The 15,771-nt window shown below is 44.2% G+C and overlaps 1 protein-coding gene across 2 annotated transcripts in view; it reads right to left on the bottom strand.

Annotated features, from left to right (window-relative positions):
• Positions 1 to 15,771, bottom strand: part of Slc44a5 (solute carrier family 44 member 5) — a 305,530-nt gene that overhangs the window by 55,894 nt on the left and 233,865 nt on the right. For both annotated transcript variants that reach the window (XM_059266488.1, XM_059266489.1), the window contains one exon: positions 14,241 to 14,314. In XM_059266488.1, the coding sequence (XP_059122471.1) occupies positions 14,241 to 14,314 (74 nt within the window). The remainder of the gene's footprint in view (positions 1 to 14,240; positions 14,315 to 15,771) is intronic.

The raw sequence follows: 15,771 nt of genomic DNA, 5'->3' as shown, positions 1-15,771 counted from the left end.
TAGATCATGCCACACAACTGTCTCGCTATGCAGAGAGCCCAGTCCAGTCTCATGCAGGCTCCACAGCTGTTGATCCAGATTTCATGAGTTCTCACCAGCTGTTCCAGCTGTCTCTATAGATTTCCCCATCATGATCCTGATGTCCCCTGCTCACAGAATCCCTCTTTTCTCTCTTTGGCCAGATATGGTATGTACTCACTCATAAGTAGATACTAGATGTAAAGCAAAGGATAACCAGACTACAACCTACAGCTCCAGAGAAGTTAGCTAACAAGGAGGACCCAAAGAGAGATGCATGGATTGCCCTGGGAAGGGAAATAGAGGAGATCTCCATGAGCAAACTGGGGATGAGGGGTGGGCAGTGGAGGGTAGGGGATGGGGAATGAGAATGTGGGGGAATGCGATGGTCAAGCTGGAACATGGATAGAGTGGGAGAGCAATGAAAGAGATACCATGACAGAGGGCGACATCATGGGTATAGTGAGAAACCAGGTGCCAGGGAAGTTCCCAGGAATTCACAGGGATGATCCCAGCTTAGACTACTGGCAGTGGTGGAGAGGATGCTTGAACTGACTTACCCCAGTAATCAGATCAGTGAATACCCTAACTGTCATCACAGAGCCTTTCTCCAGTGACTGACGGAGGCAGATGCAGAGATCCACAACCAAACACCAGGGCAAGCTCCAGGAGTCCAGTACTTTCTTTTCTTTTGAATACCATGACAAAAGACAACTCAAGGGAGAAAGGGCTTAGTTTAGCTCACAGTTCCATGTTATCATTGCAGAGAAGTCGAGGCAGGAACTTAAAGCAGCTAGTCGACATCCACAGTCAACTGTAGTAGGTAGCTGTTCCAGCTTTGACCTGGAAGTACTACCTCCAGTGAGGCTTCCAGTAACTGTCACGCCTACCTATGACCTGCCCCTGAGGTGGGGCTAGACAGGAACCCTTAAGACCGGATGTACTGGTGCTCTTGGTTCCTGGTGATCCTGGATGCAGGATGGTAGATCGAGCAGAGTTCTCCAGAGAACACCGCTGGACTGCACTTCTCCTCTCCCGGATCCTGTAACCTATCCCTTTACTTGTTGTAAGTTACCCCAAAATAAACCTCCCTTTTAACTACGTGGAGTTGCCTAATAAATCCCCCAATTGTCAACAACAGAGAGAATGAGCCGTGCATGTCTGTGCTCAGCTCCATTGCTCCACTCTGACAGAACCCAGGACCTCCTGAGTGGGTGGCAGTGCTGCCCACTTTAAGGTTGCCTCTCCTACATCAGCTGAGGTCATCAAAACAACACCTCCCAGGCACGCACAGGCCAACCTGTCTAGACAGCCCCCAATGAGACTCTCTTCCAAGGTGATTCCAAGTTGTGCAGAGCTGACAATTATAACTAACCATGGCAGAGCTTGTTAATAGTAAGAACTATGGTTGGGAAATGAAGTGTCCCTCCAATGTCTACGGAGTCCCTAGTGCAGAATGTTCAGTGTGGAGGACTCTGGAAGGTGACTGGCTCTTGAGGACTCTGAAGTAATTTGTGGGTTAGCCCATTGACAGCTCTGTGATTTGAAGGCGTTGTTAAAGGCGATGGGAAGCTTAGGCAGGAGACCTACCTGAAGGAAGTAGGTCACTGAGGGAAGTGTTGCTGGTGGGCTAATATCTTGTCTCTGGCCCTCTTATCTTCTCTCTGCTTCCTGTCCACACCGAGGAAAGCACCCAGTGTTCCCAGCATGATTTTAAGCCTCGCCTCAGGCGCAGCACGGAAGCAGCTGACCCTGGACGAGTCATGAGCCAGCACAAGCCTTTCCTCTTTCCTCACTCTTGCAGCTATTTGTCACGGTGATGCAATGGCTGACTCACACCTCCAGAGACAAGAGAAAGAGGTAAAGAGGAAGGTGTCCTAGGAGGAATTCCCTTTCCCTACTCCTGGTGCTGCCCTGTGGCCATGTTTACTGAGTAGCTTCTACCTTCCCCACTCAGCCGTGATGAGGAGGCCTGGCCACAGAAGGTGTGTGTTTGAGCTGCAAGTGCTCCAAGCTGCTAGCCGAGGAGGAGAGGCGATGCTGTTCACAAAGTCAGGGCATCCACGTTTTACTTCATTCATGGAAGTTTTCTACACATGGAATTTCCAGAACAGGCTGTCTGGTGTAGAAGTCACATGTTCACTAAGAACTAAATGAATTATTAGAACAGACACAGGTTATCAGTAGTCATGTGTCCACTAGGAACTAAATGGATTATTAGAACAGACACAGGCTGTGAGTGCAAAATACATGACTTGTTTTATGTTTTGAGACAGGGTCTAACATATGCCAGGCTAGACTACAGACATAGTGCTGGGATCATAGGTGTGCACCACCATGCCTAGTTCATGTGGTGCTGGGGATTGAACCTGGGGTGCTAGGGATGCTCTGAATGTGTTGCTCTGATTGATTGATAAATAAAATGCTGTTTGGCCAGTAGCCAGGCAGAAAGTACAGGATAGGCGGGACAAAGAGAGAGGAGAATTCTGGGAACATGAAGGCTGAGTCAGGAATCACCAGCCAGACACAGAGGAAGCAAAATGTGAAGGCAGAATTGGGAAAAGGTACCAAGCCACATGGCTAAACATAAATAAGAATTATGGGTTAATTTAAGTGTAAGAGCTAGTCAGTAATAAGCTTGAGCTAATGGCCATACAGTTTGTAAATAATATAAGCCTCTGTGTGTTTACTTGGGTCCAAGTGGCTGCAGGACTGGTGAGTGAGATAGATTTGTCCTGACCACTGGCAGGCTGGACACAGGAATACTTCAGCAACACTGGGGTTTTATGCATATTAGGTAAGCGTATTTTAAACATAATATGGACAAAATTGTTATTAACTCATTGAAATAAATTCACTTTTTTTGATACTCTCAAATGTGGAAAATTGGAGATTACACATGTCATTCAAGATGTCATCTCCTTGTCACATCTGGTCTAGAAAATATCTTCATAAATGTGGGCATCTTGTACAAGGTGGTGAATAGTATTGTTACATTGTTGATCTATCTAATAAGTCACCCAAAAACCTATAGTATTCAACACATCATTGTTATAACAAATACTTTACCTGTCCCTTTTAAAATCTGACAGTAATAGTCACTAATAAAATAACATTTTTCTTTTCAAAAAGCCAATGTTCAGTTAATGGCAGTTCAAGGGGGAGAAGCAGTTTTCTTTAAGGGTGTGGCCTGTGGTTTGTCTATTGTGCTCTAGCGGATGGCCTCATCTTGTAGTTAGTTTTTTAAAAAAATGGACATGAAGAGGCTGATTCAGAGAAGAGTTAGAGGGAAGAGTTGGGGTGAATATGATCAAAATACGTATATGAAATTCTCAAAAAAATAAAAAATTTATATTTTAAGCGTAAACACAATGTCCCTAATTAATATAAATGAGGAATAGGAAGTAATTGGAAATTAAATAATATGCATGCTGGCACACAGAAGCTCAGGCTCAAACAGCAGGCAGAGTGGGGTGAGCTGTGACACCTACAGTTAGAATTTCTCCTTCTAAAGGTGCTTTGAAAGTGAACTGCACTTGTGACCTGCTTTTAAGAAACAGAACGTGAAATAGTGGTGGCCTTCAAGAGTAAAAACAGAGGAATGGATGAGGGAGGGCAGAGGGAAGATGGGGGGAGAGGGACTGGGAGGAGAGAAAGGAGGGGAAACAGATCAGATTGTAAAACAAACAAATATATATTAAAAGAGTAGGAAACATAACTGGCAAAAAAAAAAAAGTCAGTGAAATGATTCCTAATGATATTGTGCTTTACCCCTAGGCAAGAGCCTAGCAGAGAGGCTTCATCCAGCAACTGATGGAAACAGCTGCAGCGACCCACAGGCAAATATTAGGCAGAGCTCAGGGAATCCTGTGGAAGAGGGGGTTAAGCATTGTAGGAGCCAGTGGGGTCAAGGGCACCACAAGAACATGGCCCACAGAATCAGCTAACTGGCTCATAGGGGCTCACAGAGACTGAAGGGACAGTCAGGGAGCCTGTGTAGATCTGACCTAGGTCCTTGGCATATACTAAGTTGTGGTTGTGTAGCCTGCTGTTCCTGTGGAATGCCTAACAGCAGGAGTGAGCTGTCTCTGACTCTTTTGCCTGCTTTTGGGATTCTTTTCCTCCTACTGGGTGCCTCTTCCAGCCTTGATATGAGGGTTTGTGCCTAGTCTTATTGTAACCATGTTTGGTTGACATCCCTGGGAGGCCTGCCTTTTTCTGAAGGGAAACAGAGAGGAGTGGATCTCGGGGAGGGGGAAGTAGGGGTGAGAGACTGGGAGGAGAAGAGGAGGGGAAACTGTAGTTGTGATGTAATATATGAGAGAATAACAATAATAATAAAGAGTAGGTCATATAAGGCACTGCAGCATCTCCCCTGTTGGTCCCTATTCCTGCTCTCTAGCCCTAGGGGACAATGCCACCTGAAGACACTCAGCCCCATAGAAAAGCCCACATGAGGGAGGCTAATGCCTGTATTCCCAGCACTTGGGATAGAAGCCACTCTGGGCTCTACGGTGAGTTCGGGCCTTTCTGGGCTGTAGCATTGTAGGAACCACGAGGAAAGGTGTGAGAGACAAAGTAGAACAGTGTCGTGGGGTTCCAGCCTGCCCTCCACCTCATCATACTTCTTCAGTAATTACAAGTCACACATCCTAGTGGTAAGAGTGTAAACTCTAGAATTAAACTGCCTGAGTTATGAAGATAAACAAAACCAAATAACAGTTTGCAGAGAAATTTATACACACTTGAATCAATCATTTTATTCCCTTCATTAGCCTACTGTTTTAAAAGTAATATGTGTGTGTGCACACGTGTGCTTATGTGGTGTGTGTGGGGTGTGTGTGTGTGTGTGTGTGTGTGTGTGTGTGTGTGTGCATAATGGGGCTGGAAGTCAACTTTAGTTGTTATTCTCAGGTGTTGTCCACCATGTTTTTTGAGACAGGGTCTCTTTCACCTGGAACTCATCAATTCTGTTGGGTTGACTGTTCAGTGAGCTCCACAGATCCATCTGTGCAGCTTTCCCAGAGCTGGGTTTCAGGTGTGCACCACCAAGCCCAGCTTTTTTAGTGGGCCGTGGGGATTGGATTAGGTCCTCATGTTTATGGGGCAAGCACCTAACTGAAGGCACCATCTCACCAGTTCCTAGAAATGACTTTAAAAGATCACTTGGGCTGAATCTGATGCAGACTTGTATGGCGTGTGTATTTGTGATGGGGATGAGGAGGAGGAGGAGGAGAAATTGTACACAAGCGAAAGTCTTATTTGGGCAAATGACCTCATCACTCATCTCAAGGAAATATTTATCCCTGAAAGTCGAGGAGAGCATGTGTTAGTTTCTAACCTCCTCTCTCATTTTCAGATGTTCTCAAAGCAAGCTCCAGCCGTGCTTTGGGGTTGAGCCGAAAAGTAGCAGCCATGACAAAGCCCTCTGTCAAGGAGAAAATGATCAGATCCGACTGCTCACACTGACACTTAAAAATTAACTGCAAATCTGTTTGGGGCAGCAGCTAAGGCATTCGGTAAGCACTTGCTGCATGGGGATATTGGCTCTCAGGCCAGTAGTGTGTACCCCTTAAAGGTACATCTTAACTGTTTTAACATGTGAGGAACAGGCCTGCCAAATTGTGCTTATGGCTTTTTAACACAAGCAATTTACAAATGCAGTGAAGCAGATAATAAGGCACACGAGGCCGGATCTGAGGATCTGCGTTGTTGACAGAGCTGCCACAAAGGGCTTTGGGAAGCAGGCCTGTCTCCAGCTGCCTGGGTTAGAAAAATGTCTGTCATTTCACAGGTGTCTGTCTCTTCCACTCAGTGGTGAGTTTAGGGTCCTGTTCTTGAGTGCAAGCCAGTCCCCCTTATGCTAACAACACTTCAAGAAATCTGAAAAGCACAGGTGTGCACAGCCAAACCCAATCAAGGGTCAAAATCATTCAGTACTGCAGACAAGCTCAAATCTTGGCCCAAACCCAAACATTTCTTTCTTAAACTGAAAACTTCTGAAACAGAAGTGTGAGCATATGATTTAGTTTATAAACATGTCTGCATTCATAAAGAAAGCAAGAGGACATGTGACATTGGCCCTTATCATCCTGTTAGTGCATAACACATTTTTCATTAATAAAAATGTGGTAGAACTATTCTCAAAATTGCTGTGGGATGGTCTGTATGTCAAATTACTCTGATTGGTCAATAAATAAAACACTGTTTGGCCAGTGGCTAGGCAGGAAGTATAGGCAGGACTAACAGAGAGGAGAAAAGAAAGAACAGGAAGGCAGAAGGAGACACTGCGAGCCGCTGCCATGACAAGCAGCATGTGAAGACGCTGGTAAGCCACGAGCCATGTGGCAAGGTATAGATTTATGGAAATGGATTAAGTTAAGATGTAAGAACTAGATAGCTAGAAGCCTGAGCCATTAGGCTAAACAGTTTAAACAATATAAGTCTCTGTGTTTACTTGGTTGGGTCTGAGTGGCTGTGGGACTGGCGGGTGACAGAGATTTGTCTTGACTGTGGGCCAGGCAGGAAAACTCTAGCTACAAATGGCACCCAACATGTTGGCAAGAGTTTCCACCTAAAACCTGAGAAAAAAGATTCTAAAATGGAGCTAAAAACAGTTCCTAGTTGTCTCTCTCAAGTTAGCAGCAGCCTGTGTGTTTGAGCTACTATGGCGAGTTCCTGGTGTGCGTGCTCAACCTGCAGTATGGCAGGAATGAGGCCTCTGCAAGTGGCACATTAAGCTTCATGGTGGATTTAGCCTTTGCTAGTACAAAACAAAAAGAAGTTTCTGAGGTACACGCTGCTTAGATAAAAGCATAGACCCAAGATGGCTCCCAGAGCTGGTGGTAAATGTATCACCTCCATGTTGGAAAGCTGAAGTGGGTGGAGACAGCAGCCACAGCACTGTTTCAGTCTTAGAAGGCTGCAGTTTAAAGCAATAGACTCAAGGTAATATAAAAAATAAGCCACGTAAAGATGGCTGCCACACAGAGAATCTGGATTATGTTCTCTTTGATATTCATAACTGATGAAAAATATTTGATTGCAAAAGCTGTTGAGTTATGCCAAAATGTATATTTTAAAGGTACCTTGACTTCAAAATTTGGATGTAAGGATATGTTGCTTTGGAAAGGAGGCTCTGCTTTTGTTCCCACAGAAAGCCAGAGGCTATGGATTTGTTCCAGATTAAGATACATCAGGTTTGACCAACCAAGACCCCCTGAAAGGTCTCCGATGACACCATGGCCCAGATGATCCAACATCCAGAATCGTTTTAAGGCAACTGGCTTAGACGATACACCCTCACGGACTACTCCATGATCCTAAAATTTTCTTTGTATCTCCATAAGATACAGCGCCCCCCCTCCAGCAGGAAGTAGTAAGAGAAGCTACACCCAAATTCCCAAATATACCAAGCTGACTTTGGAGATGTGTAAAAGTTAAAACCTTTCTCTTTAGAAAAAAAAAAAAGAAAAAAGAAAGAAAAAAGAAAAGAGGAAGTGCTGTGGGATGGTCTGTATGTCAAATTACTCTGATTGGTCAATAAATAAAACACTGATTGGCCAGTGGCTAGGCAGGAAGTATAGGCGGGACTAACAGAGAGGAGAAAAGAAAGAACAGGAAGGCAGAAGGAGACACTGCCAGCCGCTGCCATGACAAGCAGCATGTGAAGACGCTGGTAAGCCACGAGCCATGTGGCAAGGTATAGATTTATGGAAACAGATTAATTTAAGCTATAAGAACAGTTAGCAAGAAGCCTGCCACGGCCATACAGTTTGTAAGCAATGTAAGTCTCTGTGTTTACTTGGTTGGGTCTGAGTGGCTGTGGGACTGGCGGGTAACAGAGATTTGTCCTGACTGTGGGCCAGGCAGGAAAACTCTAGCTACACAAAATAATGGAAATAAATTATTAAAATTTACCTCTTAATTGAAGGCATTATTTTACTTTTGGTAAAACAGTGTTTCTTAGCTATGACTTGACAGGTAGGTTCATTTTGGTCTTAGAGTAAAGAAACGGCATGACGTGGCCCCTGTGGCCAGTTCCCTCTAACAATGGACATTTCAGTATATCTGCTTCTAAGAGAGAACCATAGGATGCCTGGTGGAGTGCAGAGGCGACCAGTGGTGAGGCAGGTGTGGGGAAGGGGAGCTCCTTTGGCCTTGCAGGTGGGAATATAATTAGCTCAATTATCGTGGAAAACAAGTTGTTCAAAACACTGAAGTTAGAATTACCAGCAACCCCCTTCTGGGGACACATCTGAGGACAAGTAAAGAGGTGTCTGCATTCCCATGTTGACTGGCAGTGTTATTCACAATATCCAAGACACAGAAACAAGCCGAGAACCTGTCAACAGGTGAATGGCTAAGGGAAGTGTGTACACACACACACTGAATATGCATATAAATATCATTAAAGAAAGGAATTGTACTGCTCTTGGCAATGGGGGTGAACTCAGAGGCACAGAAAAGCAACCGAATTTCACTTGATCTCACTCATATGTGAACTCTAACAAGAATCAAAGCAGACTGCAGCTACCAGAAGTGAGGGGTTGGGGAAGGTGGGGAGACACAGATCAAGAGATATCAATGTGAAGTAAAACCGGACATGGCAGCAGCAGCTGGTTTAGGAAGGACACATAATTCATAATCCTCTTCAGGTGCAATGTTTATCTGAGTGAGAAGGCTTCAAGGCCTTGAGGTGGGTGAGATTAGATAGAAACAATACAATTAAACATGATGGGGCCTTAAAGGAAAGGGAAGGAGCGGCTTCCCTTCAACACCTAGGGAAGAGTTCCATCTAGAGGGAGAGAGGGAAGGGGAGGGGGGAGGGAAATGACAGTGGAAGGGAAGGGGGAGGGAGAGAATGCCATTATTTGGGGGGCAGACAAAGGAACCTCTTCAGAGAACAGCCTTTATCTCTGAACCAAATCCCTGATCTATCTCAGTGAGGAGTCTTGGATCAATCCGCAGATCAGGAAAAGCCTGACTTTTCATAACCTTTCAGGGCTAGAGGGAAGTTTCACACCACAAGATATAGTTCAGCATAGTGTACATAACAGAGAGCTTGGAGAAGTCGGGAATCATAGAGTGAGAGCATCAAGTCACGGCACAGATGCCTTGACTTTGTGCCAGAGAGAGGTGCAGGGAGCATGAGATCAGGACTACAAGTGTTCTAACAGTGAGTCTAGGTTCAATACAGATGATGTCTAAGACCTAATGTACAGTGTGGTATGTGCTTTGCATACTTGAAAATTTTCTCAAAGAGCACATCATAAGTATTTTCTCCCCCTTGCCAAAGGTAATTGCGCCAAGGAATAATGTTAATCAGCTTAATTATGATATTAATTATACAAAATACACTAATAGCAAAATGCCAGGCTGGGAACATAGCTCAGTTGAAAGAATGCTTTTTGTTGCATGTAAGTCTCTGGGTTCAATCTCCAGTTAAAAAGCCTCCATGTTGTACATCTCAAATACCTACAATATTTTGTCAATTGTACATTAATAAATCTAAAAATGAAATGAACAAAATAAAATTTATAATGTTTAACTATACTTACTTGAATAGAAACAGTCCCTGCTTTTCTATACAGACAGAATCAAAAAGCATTCTAGAATTATCTTTGTTCTTGTATAGGTCACATGAGTGAGTGACCTTGCTCAGGGATAGGAGCTTTCTCCCTTCCTCATACCCTGATGGGAAAAGACCAATTTGTTCTAAGAGATGAATGGGATAACCCCTCAAAATTCCTGGGACTTCACATCAGGATAGACCTAACTTTTCAGCTAGGTCTCCTGACCAAAATGGACACAAATACCCCAAGCTAATGCCACAGAGACAATGCTATACTTCAGGTCTTGCTAAGCAAGGCTCCTGCTTCCTGATTCCAGGCTCTGTCTGATTCTCTGCTGTTTTTCCTTTAGATACACTGTCTTAAGGTGCCTGCATTCCCTCATAATCTGAGGAGTTGGGGATTTGGGGAAAAGTTTGGCTTTTACTTGGGGTCTCTCAGACAGAAAGTCAATGGTCCAGTAGGGGTAATTAGCTCAGGATGCCCAGTTCAGACTGTTATTCAGACCCCTCCACCCATCCTGGAGGCTTTTTCATTACTCTTGGGTTTCTCACAGTAGGAGGACACAGTTCTGGGCTTGCCTGCATGAATGTCCCTCTTAACTTCCCATCTTCTCAGCTAATAAGGGAAATTACTCCAAGAAAACATTAAAAACCAAAACAGACTCTGGGCTCCAACCTGAGATGCTTGTTAAGGAAATGTAACAGTGGACTAACCTGTTCAACTGAAAATGCACTTAGAGAGAAAAACAAAATGGAAATTTGTTGAATGTTAAAACTGTGGTGTTTTCATATGTGTAATGTTAGCCCAAGATTTGCAGAAAACAATTTGCATAACAAGAATTCCTGTTCTTTTTTCTAATTAGTGCAGCAACCACCTGTGAAAGAGGGCAAAGGGAGTTATTACCATAAATGTTCACCTGATCATTCAGGGAGACTGGATTCCCTTCTACCCAGACTCTACTCCATCTACTCAGTCAGGGGTTCTCTTCCTGTCAGCTGAATGCCATGTGCCTTTCTTACATGCAAATATCACCCTTGCTGGCCACAGTCCACACAAAGCACAAAGAACAGTGTAGTTGATTTCTTTTTACTCTTACTCTGAGGACCTGCTACCCAGCTCCCAAATAAAAACACAGAGACTTATTCTTTCTTATGAAGGCCTGGCCTTAGCTTGGCTTGTTTTTAGCCAGCTTTCTTAACTTATCCCATCTACCTCTTGCCTCTGGGCTTTTACCTTTCTCTAGTCTATGTACCCTTTTTTAACCTCTTACTACTTAGCTGGCTGTGTGGCTGTATGGCTGTGTGGCTGTGTGACTGAGTGGCTGGGTGGCTGGGTGTTGGGTGGCTGGGTGGCTGGGTGTTGGGTGGCTGGGTGGCTGGGTGTTGGGTGGCTGGGTGGCTGGGTGTTGGGTGGCTGTGTAGCTGTGTGACTGGGTGGCTGGGTGGCTGTGTAGCTGTGTGACTGGGTGGCTGTGTGACTGGGTGGCTGGGTGGCTGGGTGTTGGGTGGCTGGGTGGCTGGGTGTTGGGTGGCTGTGTAGCTCTGTGACTGGGTGGCTGTGTGACTGGGTGGCTGGGTGGCTGTGTAGCTATGTGACTGGGTGGCTGGGTGGCTGTGTAGCTATGTGACTGGGTGGCTGGGTGGCTGGGTGGCTGGGTGGCTGTGTAGCTATGTGACTGGGTGGCTGGGTGGCTGGGTGTTGGGTGGCTGGGTGGCTGGGTGTTGGGTGGCTGGGTGGCTGGGTGTTGGGTGGCTGGGTGGCTGGGTGTTGGGTGGCTGGGTGGCTGGGTGTTGAGTGGCTGGGTGGCTGGGTGACTGGGTGGCTGGGTGGCTGTGTAGCTGTGTGACTGGGTGGCTGGGTGGCTGTGTAGCTGTGTGACTGGGTGGCTGTGTGACTGGGTGGCTGGGTGGCTGGGTGTTGGGTGGCTGGGTGGCTGGGTGTTGGGTGGCTGTGTAGCTCTGTGACTGGGTGGCTGTGTGACTGGGTGGCTGGGTGGCTGTGTAGCTATGTGACTGGGTGGCTGCCCCTGGCGTCCCCCTCTCCTCTTCTTGCTCCTCCCTCTTCTCTTTTTCTCCTTCTATTTGTCCTCTCTGCCTGGCAGCCCCGCCTATCCCTCTCCTGCCTTGTTAGTTTTTGGTGAGAAACAGAAATGTCTCTTCCAGGGTGTGGTGGTTTGTATGAGAGGTGCTCCCCACAGGCCTGGGTACTCGAACACTTGGTCCCCAGGGTGACGGTGCTGTGTGGGGAGGTTTGGGAAGTGCATTATTCCTGGGGGAACCACATCACTGGGGAGAGCATTGAGAGTCAGTCACTTCCAGTTTCTCTCTCTGCTTAGGGCGGTGCTAAGAGACGTGCTGGCTCAGCTTCCTGCTGCCATGCCTCACGTCCATGGTGGACTCCCCTACCCTCTGGAACCACAAGCCAAAATAAATTCTTCCTTTGCCTTGAGTGTGGTACTTCACTACAGCCACAGAAAGTAACTAATAAGCATGGTAACACCCACGAAAAGAGTACAGATACACGATAAATCCGTGAGGGCCCTGGCCTAATGGTGATGGCCGGGCACCACCGTGTGCTTCCGATGCCATCACATTGAGAATGACTTCTCAAGGGAGGCCACGCACTCTTTCACGGTACAGTCATTCTTAACATTTCTACTTGGCCTGTCAATTGTACCCCTCAGTCTTCTTCCGGACAACATAACTATAGCAGTGATTAATATTTTGAAATCAAACCAACAAGGCCAGCTATAGTTGAGGGATAAAGTAAGTGTGTGGTATTTACTGAATTCCATGAGTCATTTGTTTCTAGCAGCAGTATCAGGATCAATTTGGGAGATATGCTGAATTAATTTAATGTACAACATTGACTTTGATTGAGGAAAATTTATTCTCCAATTTCCTATGAGAATTAAAACATTTACAAATCAAATTTGGAGATCTTGAACAAGAAGGTGACATTCTTGTCTTGCTCCAGAGGAACTTATGGTGGGCACTCCCCCAGTGACCCTACCACAGCAGAGGTGGCTAGGTGCTCCTTTGCTGACCCTGCCAGGGGCAGATGTGGTTTTGACAGTCCCTATTACAAACAGAGACCTATCCTACAGACATACTCAACCTACTGTTAAGTTAGGCCTTGTTTAAAAGGATTCTGCTCACAGCAGGAGCCCTTTGGGAGTTCCTGTGTATACTCAAACTTTAATAACCAAAATTATGGGTTGCAATAGAAACAACATTATAAATCACATTTGAAACAAATTTGTTGCAATTTAGAACCACTCAATTATTTATGCACTGTCTATCATCCTCACTAGCACAGCTGACATGTTTGGGCATTTCAGTTTATCCCTTACAACTGGCCTTGAAAATCAGGGAGCATTTCTGTTCTTCCCAGGTGAGTGAGCTGATTAGTTATCGATACCCCACAAAATAATATAAGAATCTAGACCTGCCTGACTCCAAATTCTCCCCCTCTTATGCCACCCATTTCATTTCCATGACAGTAAGCAAAAATAACCAAATATTTCTATAGACTAGAAAAATGTGTCCTGAAGTGAAACAGGCTAAAATTCCACTTGTATATGAAAATATTTTATAATATTCAACCTACAGATTATATTCAATCTATACAAATGCTTAGAGGTTCCAAAGTTAAAATACCTAAGAACAAGAGGGACATTCTGCAAGCCTTATAAGAACACATTATTGATTCTTGTGTTCATGCCTGTTAAATTTTTCTTCTCCCTATTTTTATGCCCTAGATTTTATACAATTCTGTAAAGTCTGCATGGTGATACAGAGATTAACTTGGGGAGTTACTTTTTGGGGGCAGGGTTACTTTTAATTTCTATTCTCAGGACACTTCTCTTACTAGCAGATAAAAAGAAAGACCAAAATATTTTTACAGTGTTCTGCAACATGGTGCAAGTTTCTTTCCTTGTTAACCACAGGTCAGTAATTATTGGTACTAGAAGCTGAGATTTGATTTCCATGACTCTCACCCTCACAATGGTAAATCCAATTCTCTGAAGTCAATACCTAGAAGACAGGATTTATACCTTTTGGTGGATTGCCTAGAATACTGACTAAAAGTGTAAAATCTTTTTACAGAAAAATACATGATGATTTTTCTTTTTGTGCTATTTTCTTTAATATAATCTTATGTGTTTGTCTTCTTTGTTTTTGTGTTCCAGAAAAATCTTTAACCTAACAGCAAACAGGAGTACCTCTTTCTTGGTAGGCAAAGAGAATAGGATTCAATTTACAAAGAATTAACTGGTGAAATTCAAAATCATTGCCCCTCATCCTTGACTAGCTTATGAATAAACAAGTTTACAGATTGCCCAAACCAACCTAGCTCCTAGTTCTTCCAGCAAACAGCAGCACTGATATGATTAGCTCTTTATTAGAATTTAAAAAGCAGAAATTATTAAAGAAGGAACTAGAAATCCCTTCTTTGCTGCTGTCTTAGTTATGGAGCTTTTATTTGGCTACTCTGCCTTGTGTTGATTTTGTATCTACTACCAAATAAGTCCAGAGAAGATAACAGTCAATAACAAGAAGAAAACAACTTATGTTTAAAATGAGATACTGGCTTTGTTGATCCACTAACAAATGGTAAATAGTGTTTATACCTGGGGTTACTCACCCACAAGTCCTAACAGAACGTAGCCTGTAACAAACAGTAGGAAGATCATACAGCACAGAACGTCCGTACAACTCCTGAAGACAAAAAGGAACGAAGAATTAAAAGGCATCCCAAGTGACTTGTTCACTACACAAAAATGTAGGGTAAGAGAGATAACTATAAGCCTCCCAGAGCCAAGAATTCTGAAAAGCATGACAGGTGTATTTGTTCAAAGACTTAAGTGGGGAAGTCAGAGCACCGTGACAAGAACTCCCTCAAAGTTCTAAGTATGTATTTTCTCTTGGTTTATTTGGGGAATTTTTAGAGATTAGCAACTCCAACAACAAGTAGACATTTTCTTTTTTGTGTATATGTATGCATTGCATGTGTGTACACATGTGTTTGCATCCATGTGGGAACGTTGTTGATATCAGGAAACTTCCTTGACCAATTTCCGTCTAATTCATTGAGTCAGGGCCTTTATTCAAACCTAGAGCTCTCTGATTTGACTAGTCACTGCCCAGCTGGCTCAGGAGACCCCTGTGAAGCGACATACGAATCCATCAGCATTTACATGGGTGCGAGGGATTCAATTGGCAAGTTCTCTGGATTCCCTCTCTTGGATCTGACTTTCAAACAAGGGTCCTCTTGCTTATACTACAAGCAAGACATGTGCAGAGTTATCTTCTCAGCCCTTGAGTGAGTCTTAAAAGTCTAATTTGAAGTGTAATTTAAGTAGTATGGCTACAAGATTTTGTTTTTCATGCTTTCCCAACACGTGGTCTAAAACAATTTGTCCTTTCTCCATGTCTTTCCCACATGTGTTTTCTTGGTGTGGCTATTTCATAAAGAGGACTGACTACATTAACTTCCTCTGGGGAACAGAGTTAGAGGTATTCTAACACTGATACAAACGGCTGGAATGTCTTTCCAGAACCATGCAGAACAGATATTGTCAGGTTAGATTTAGAAAGAGTGTAGTTCAGAGAGACTTGCTAATTTGCTAAGTCGGGGTTAGAATCTAACCAATGCATCAGCAAGAACACTCAAAGCCTTCCTTTTACATTATTTTAATTTTTATTTTGTGTGTATGGGTGTTTTGCCTGTATGTTTATCTGTCCACCACTTGGGTGCCTGATGCCCAGGGAGGCCAGAAGAGGGTGTTGGATCCCCTGGAATTGGAGCTTTAAATGGTTGTGAGCTGTCAGGTAGATACCGAGACTCAAACCCCAGTCCTCTGGAAGAGCATCCAGTGTTCTTGACTACCAAGCCATCTCCGCAGTCCTGAGACCCAAAGTTTTCAAAATAAAATGTTTCCTATTTCCAGTAGAATACTGTGTTCAGCTTTCAATGGCTTAAAAGTTAGAGCTATATCATTAAAGTGAGCAACACTACTGCTTCTTTATTTGAAACAATTATGAATCTATTAAGTATAAAAACAAAACAAAACAAAAAATCTAGGTACACATGGTGAGGCTTGTCATCCCAGCACTCAGGAAGATGAATCAGGAGAACCATGATCTTGAAGCAGTCTTGGCCGTATGGGGAATAC

This window comes from Peromyscus eremicus, chromosome 6 (genome assembly GCF_949786415.1).
Source record: "Peromyscus eremicus chromosome 6, PerEre_H2_v1, whole genome shotgun sequence".
Taxonomy (NCBI): domain Eukaryota; kingdom Metazoa; phylum Chordata; class Mammalia; order Rodentia; family Cricetidae; genus Peromyscus; species Peromyscus eremicus.
This window is presented reverse-complemented; position numbering and strand designations above follow the sequence as displayed.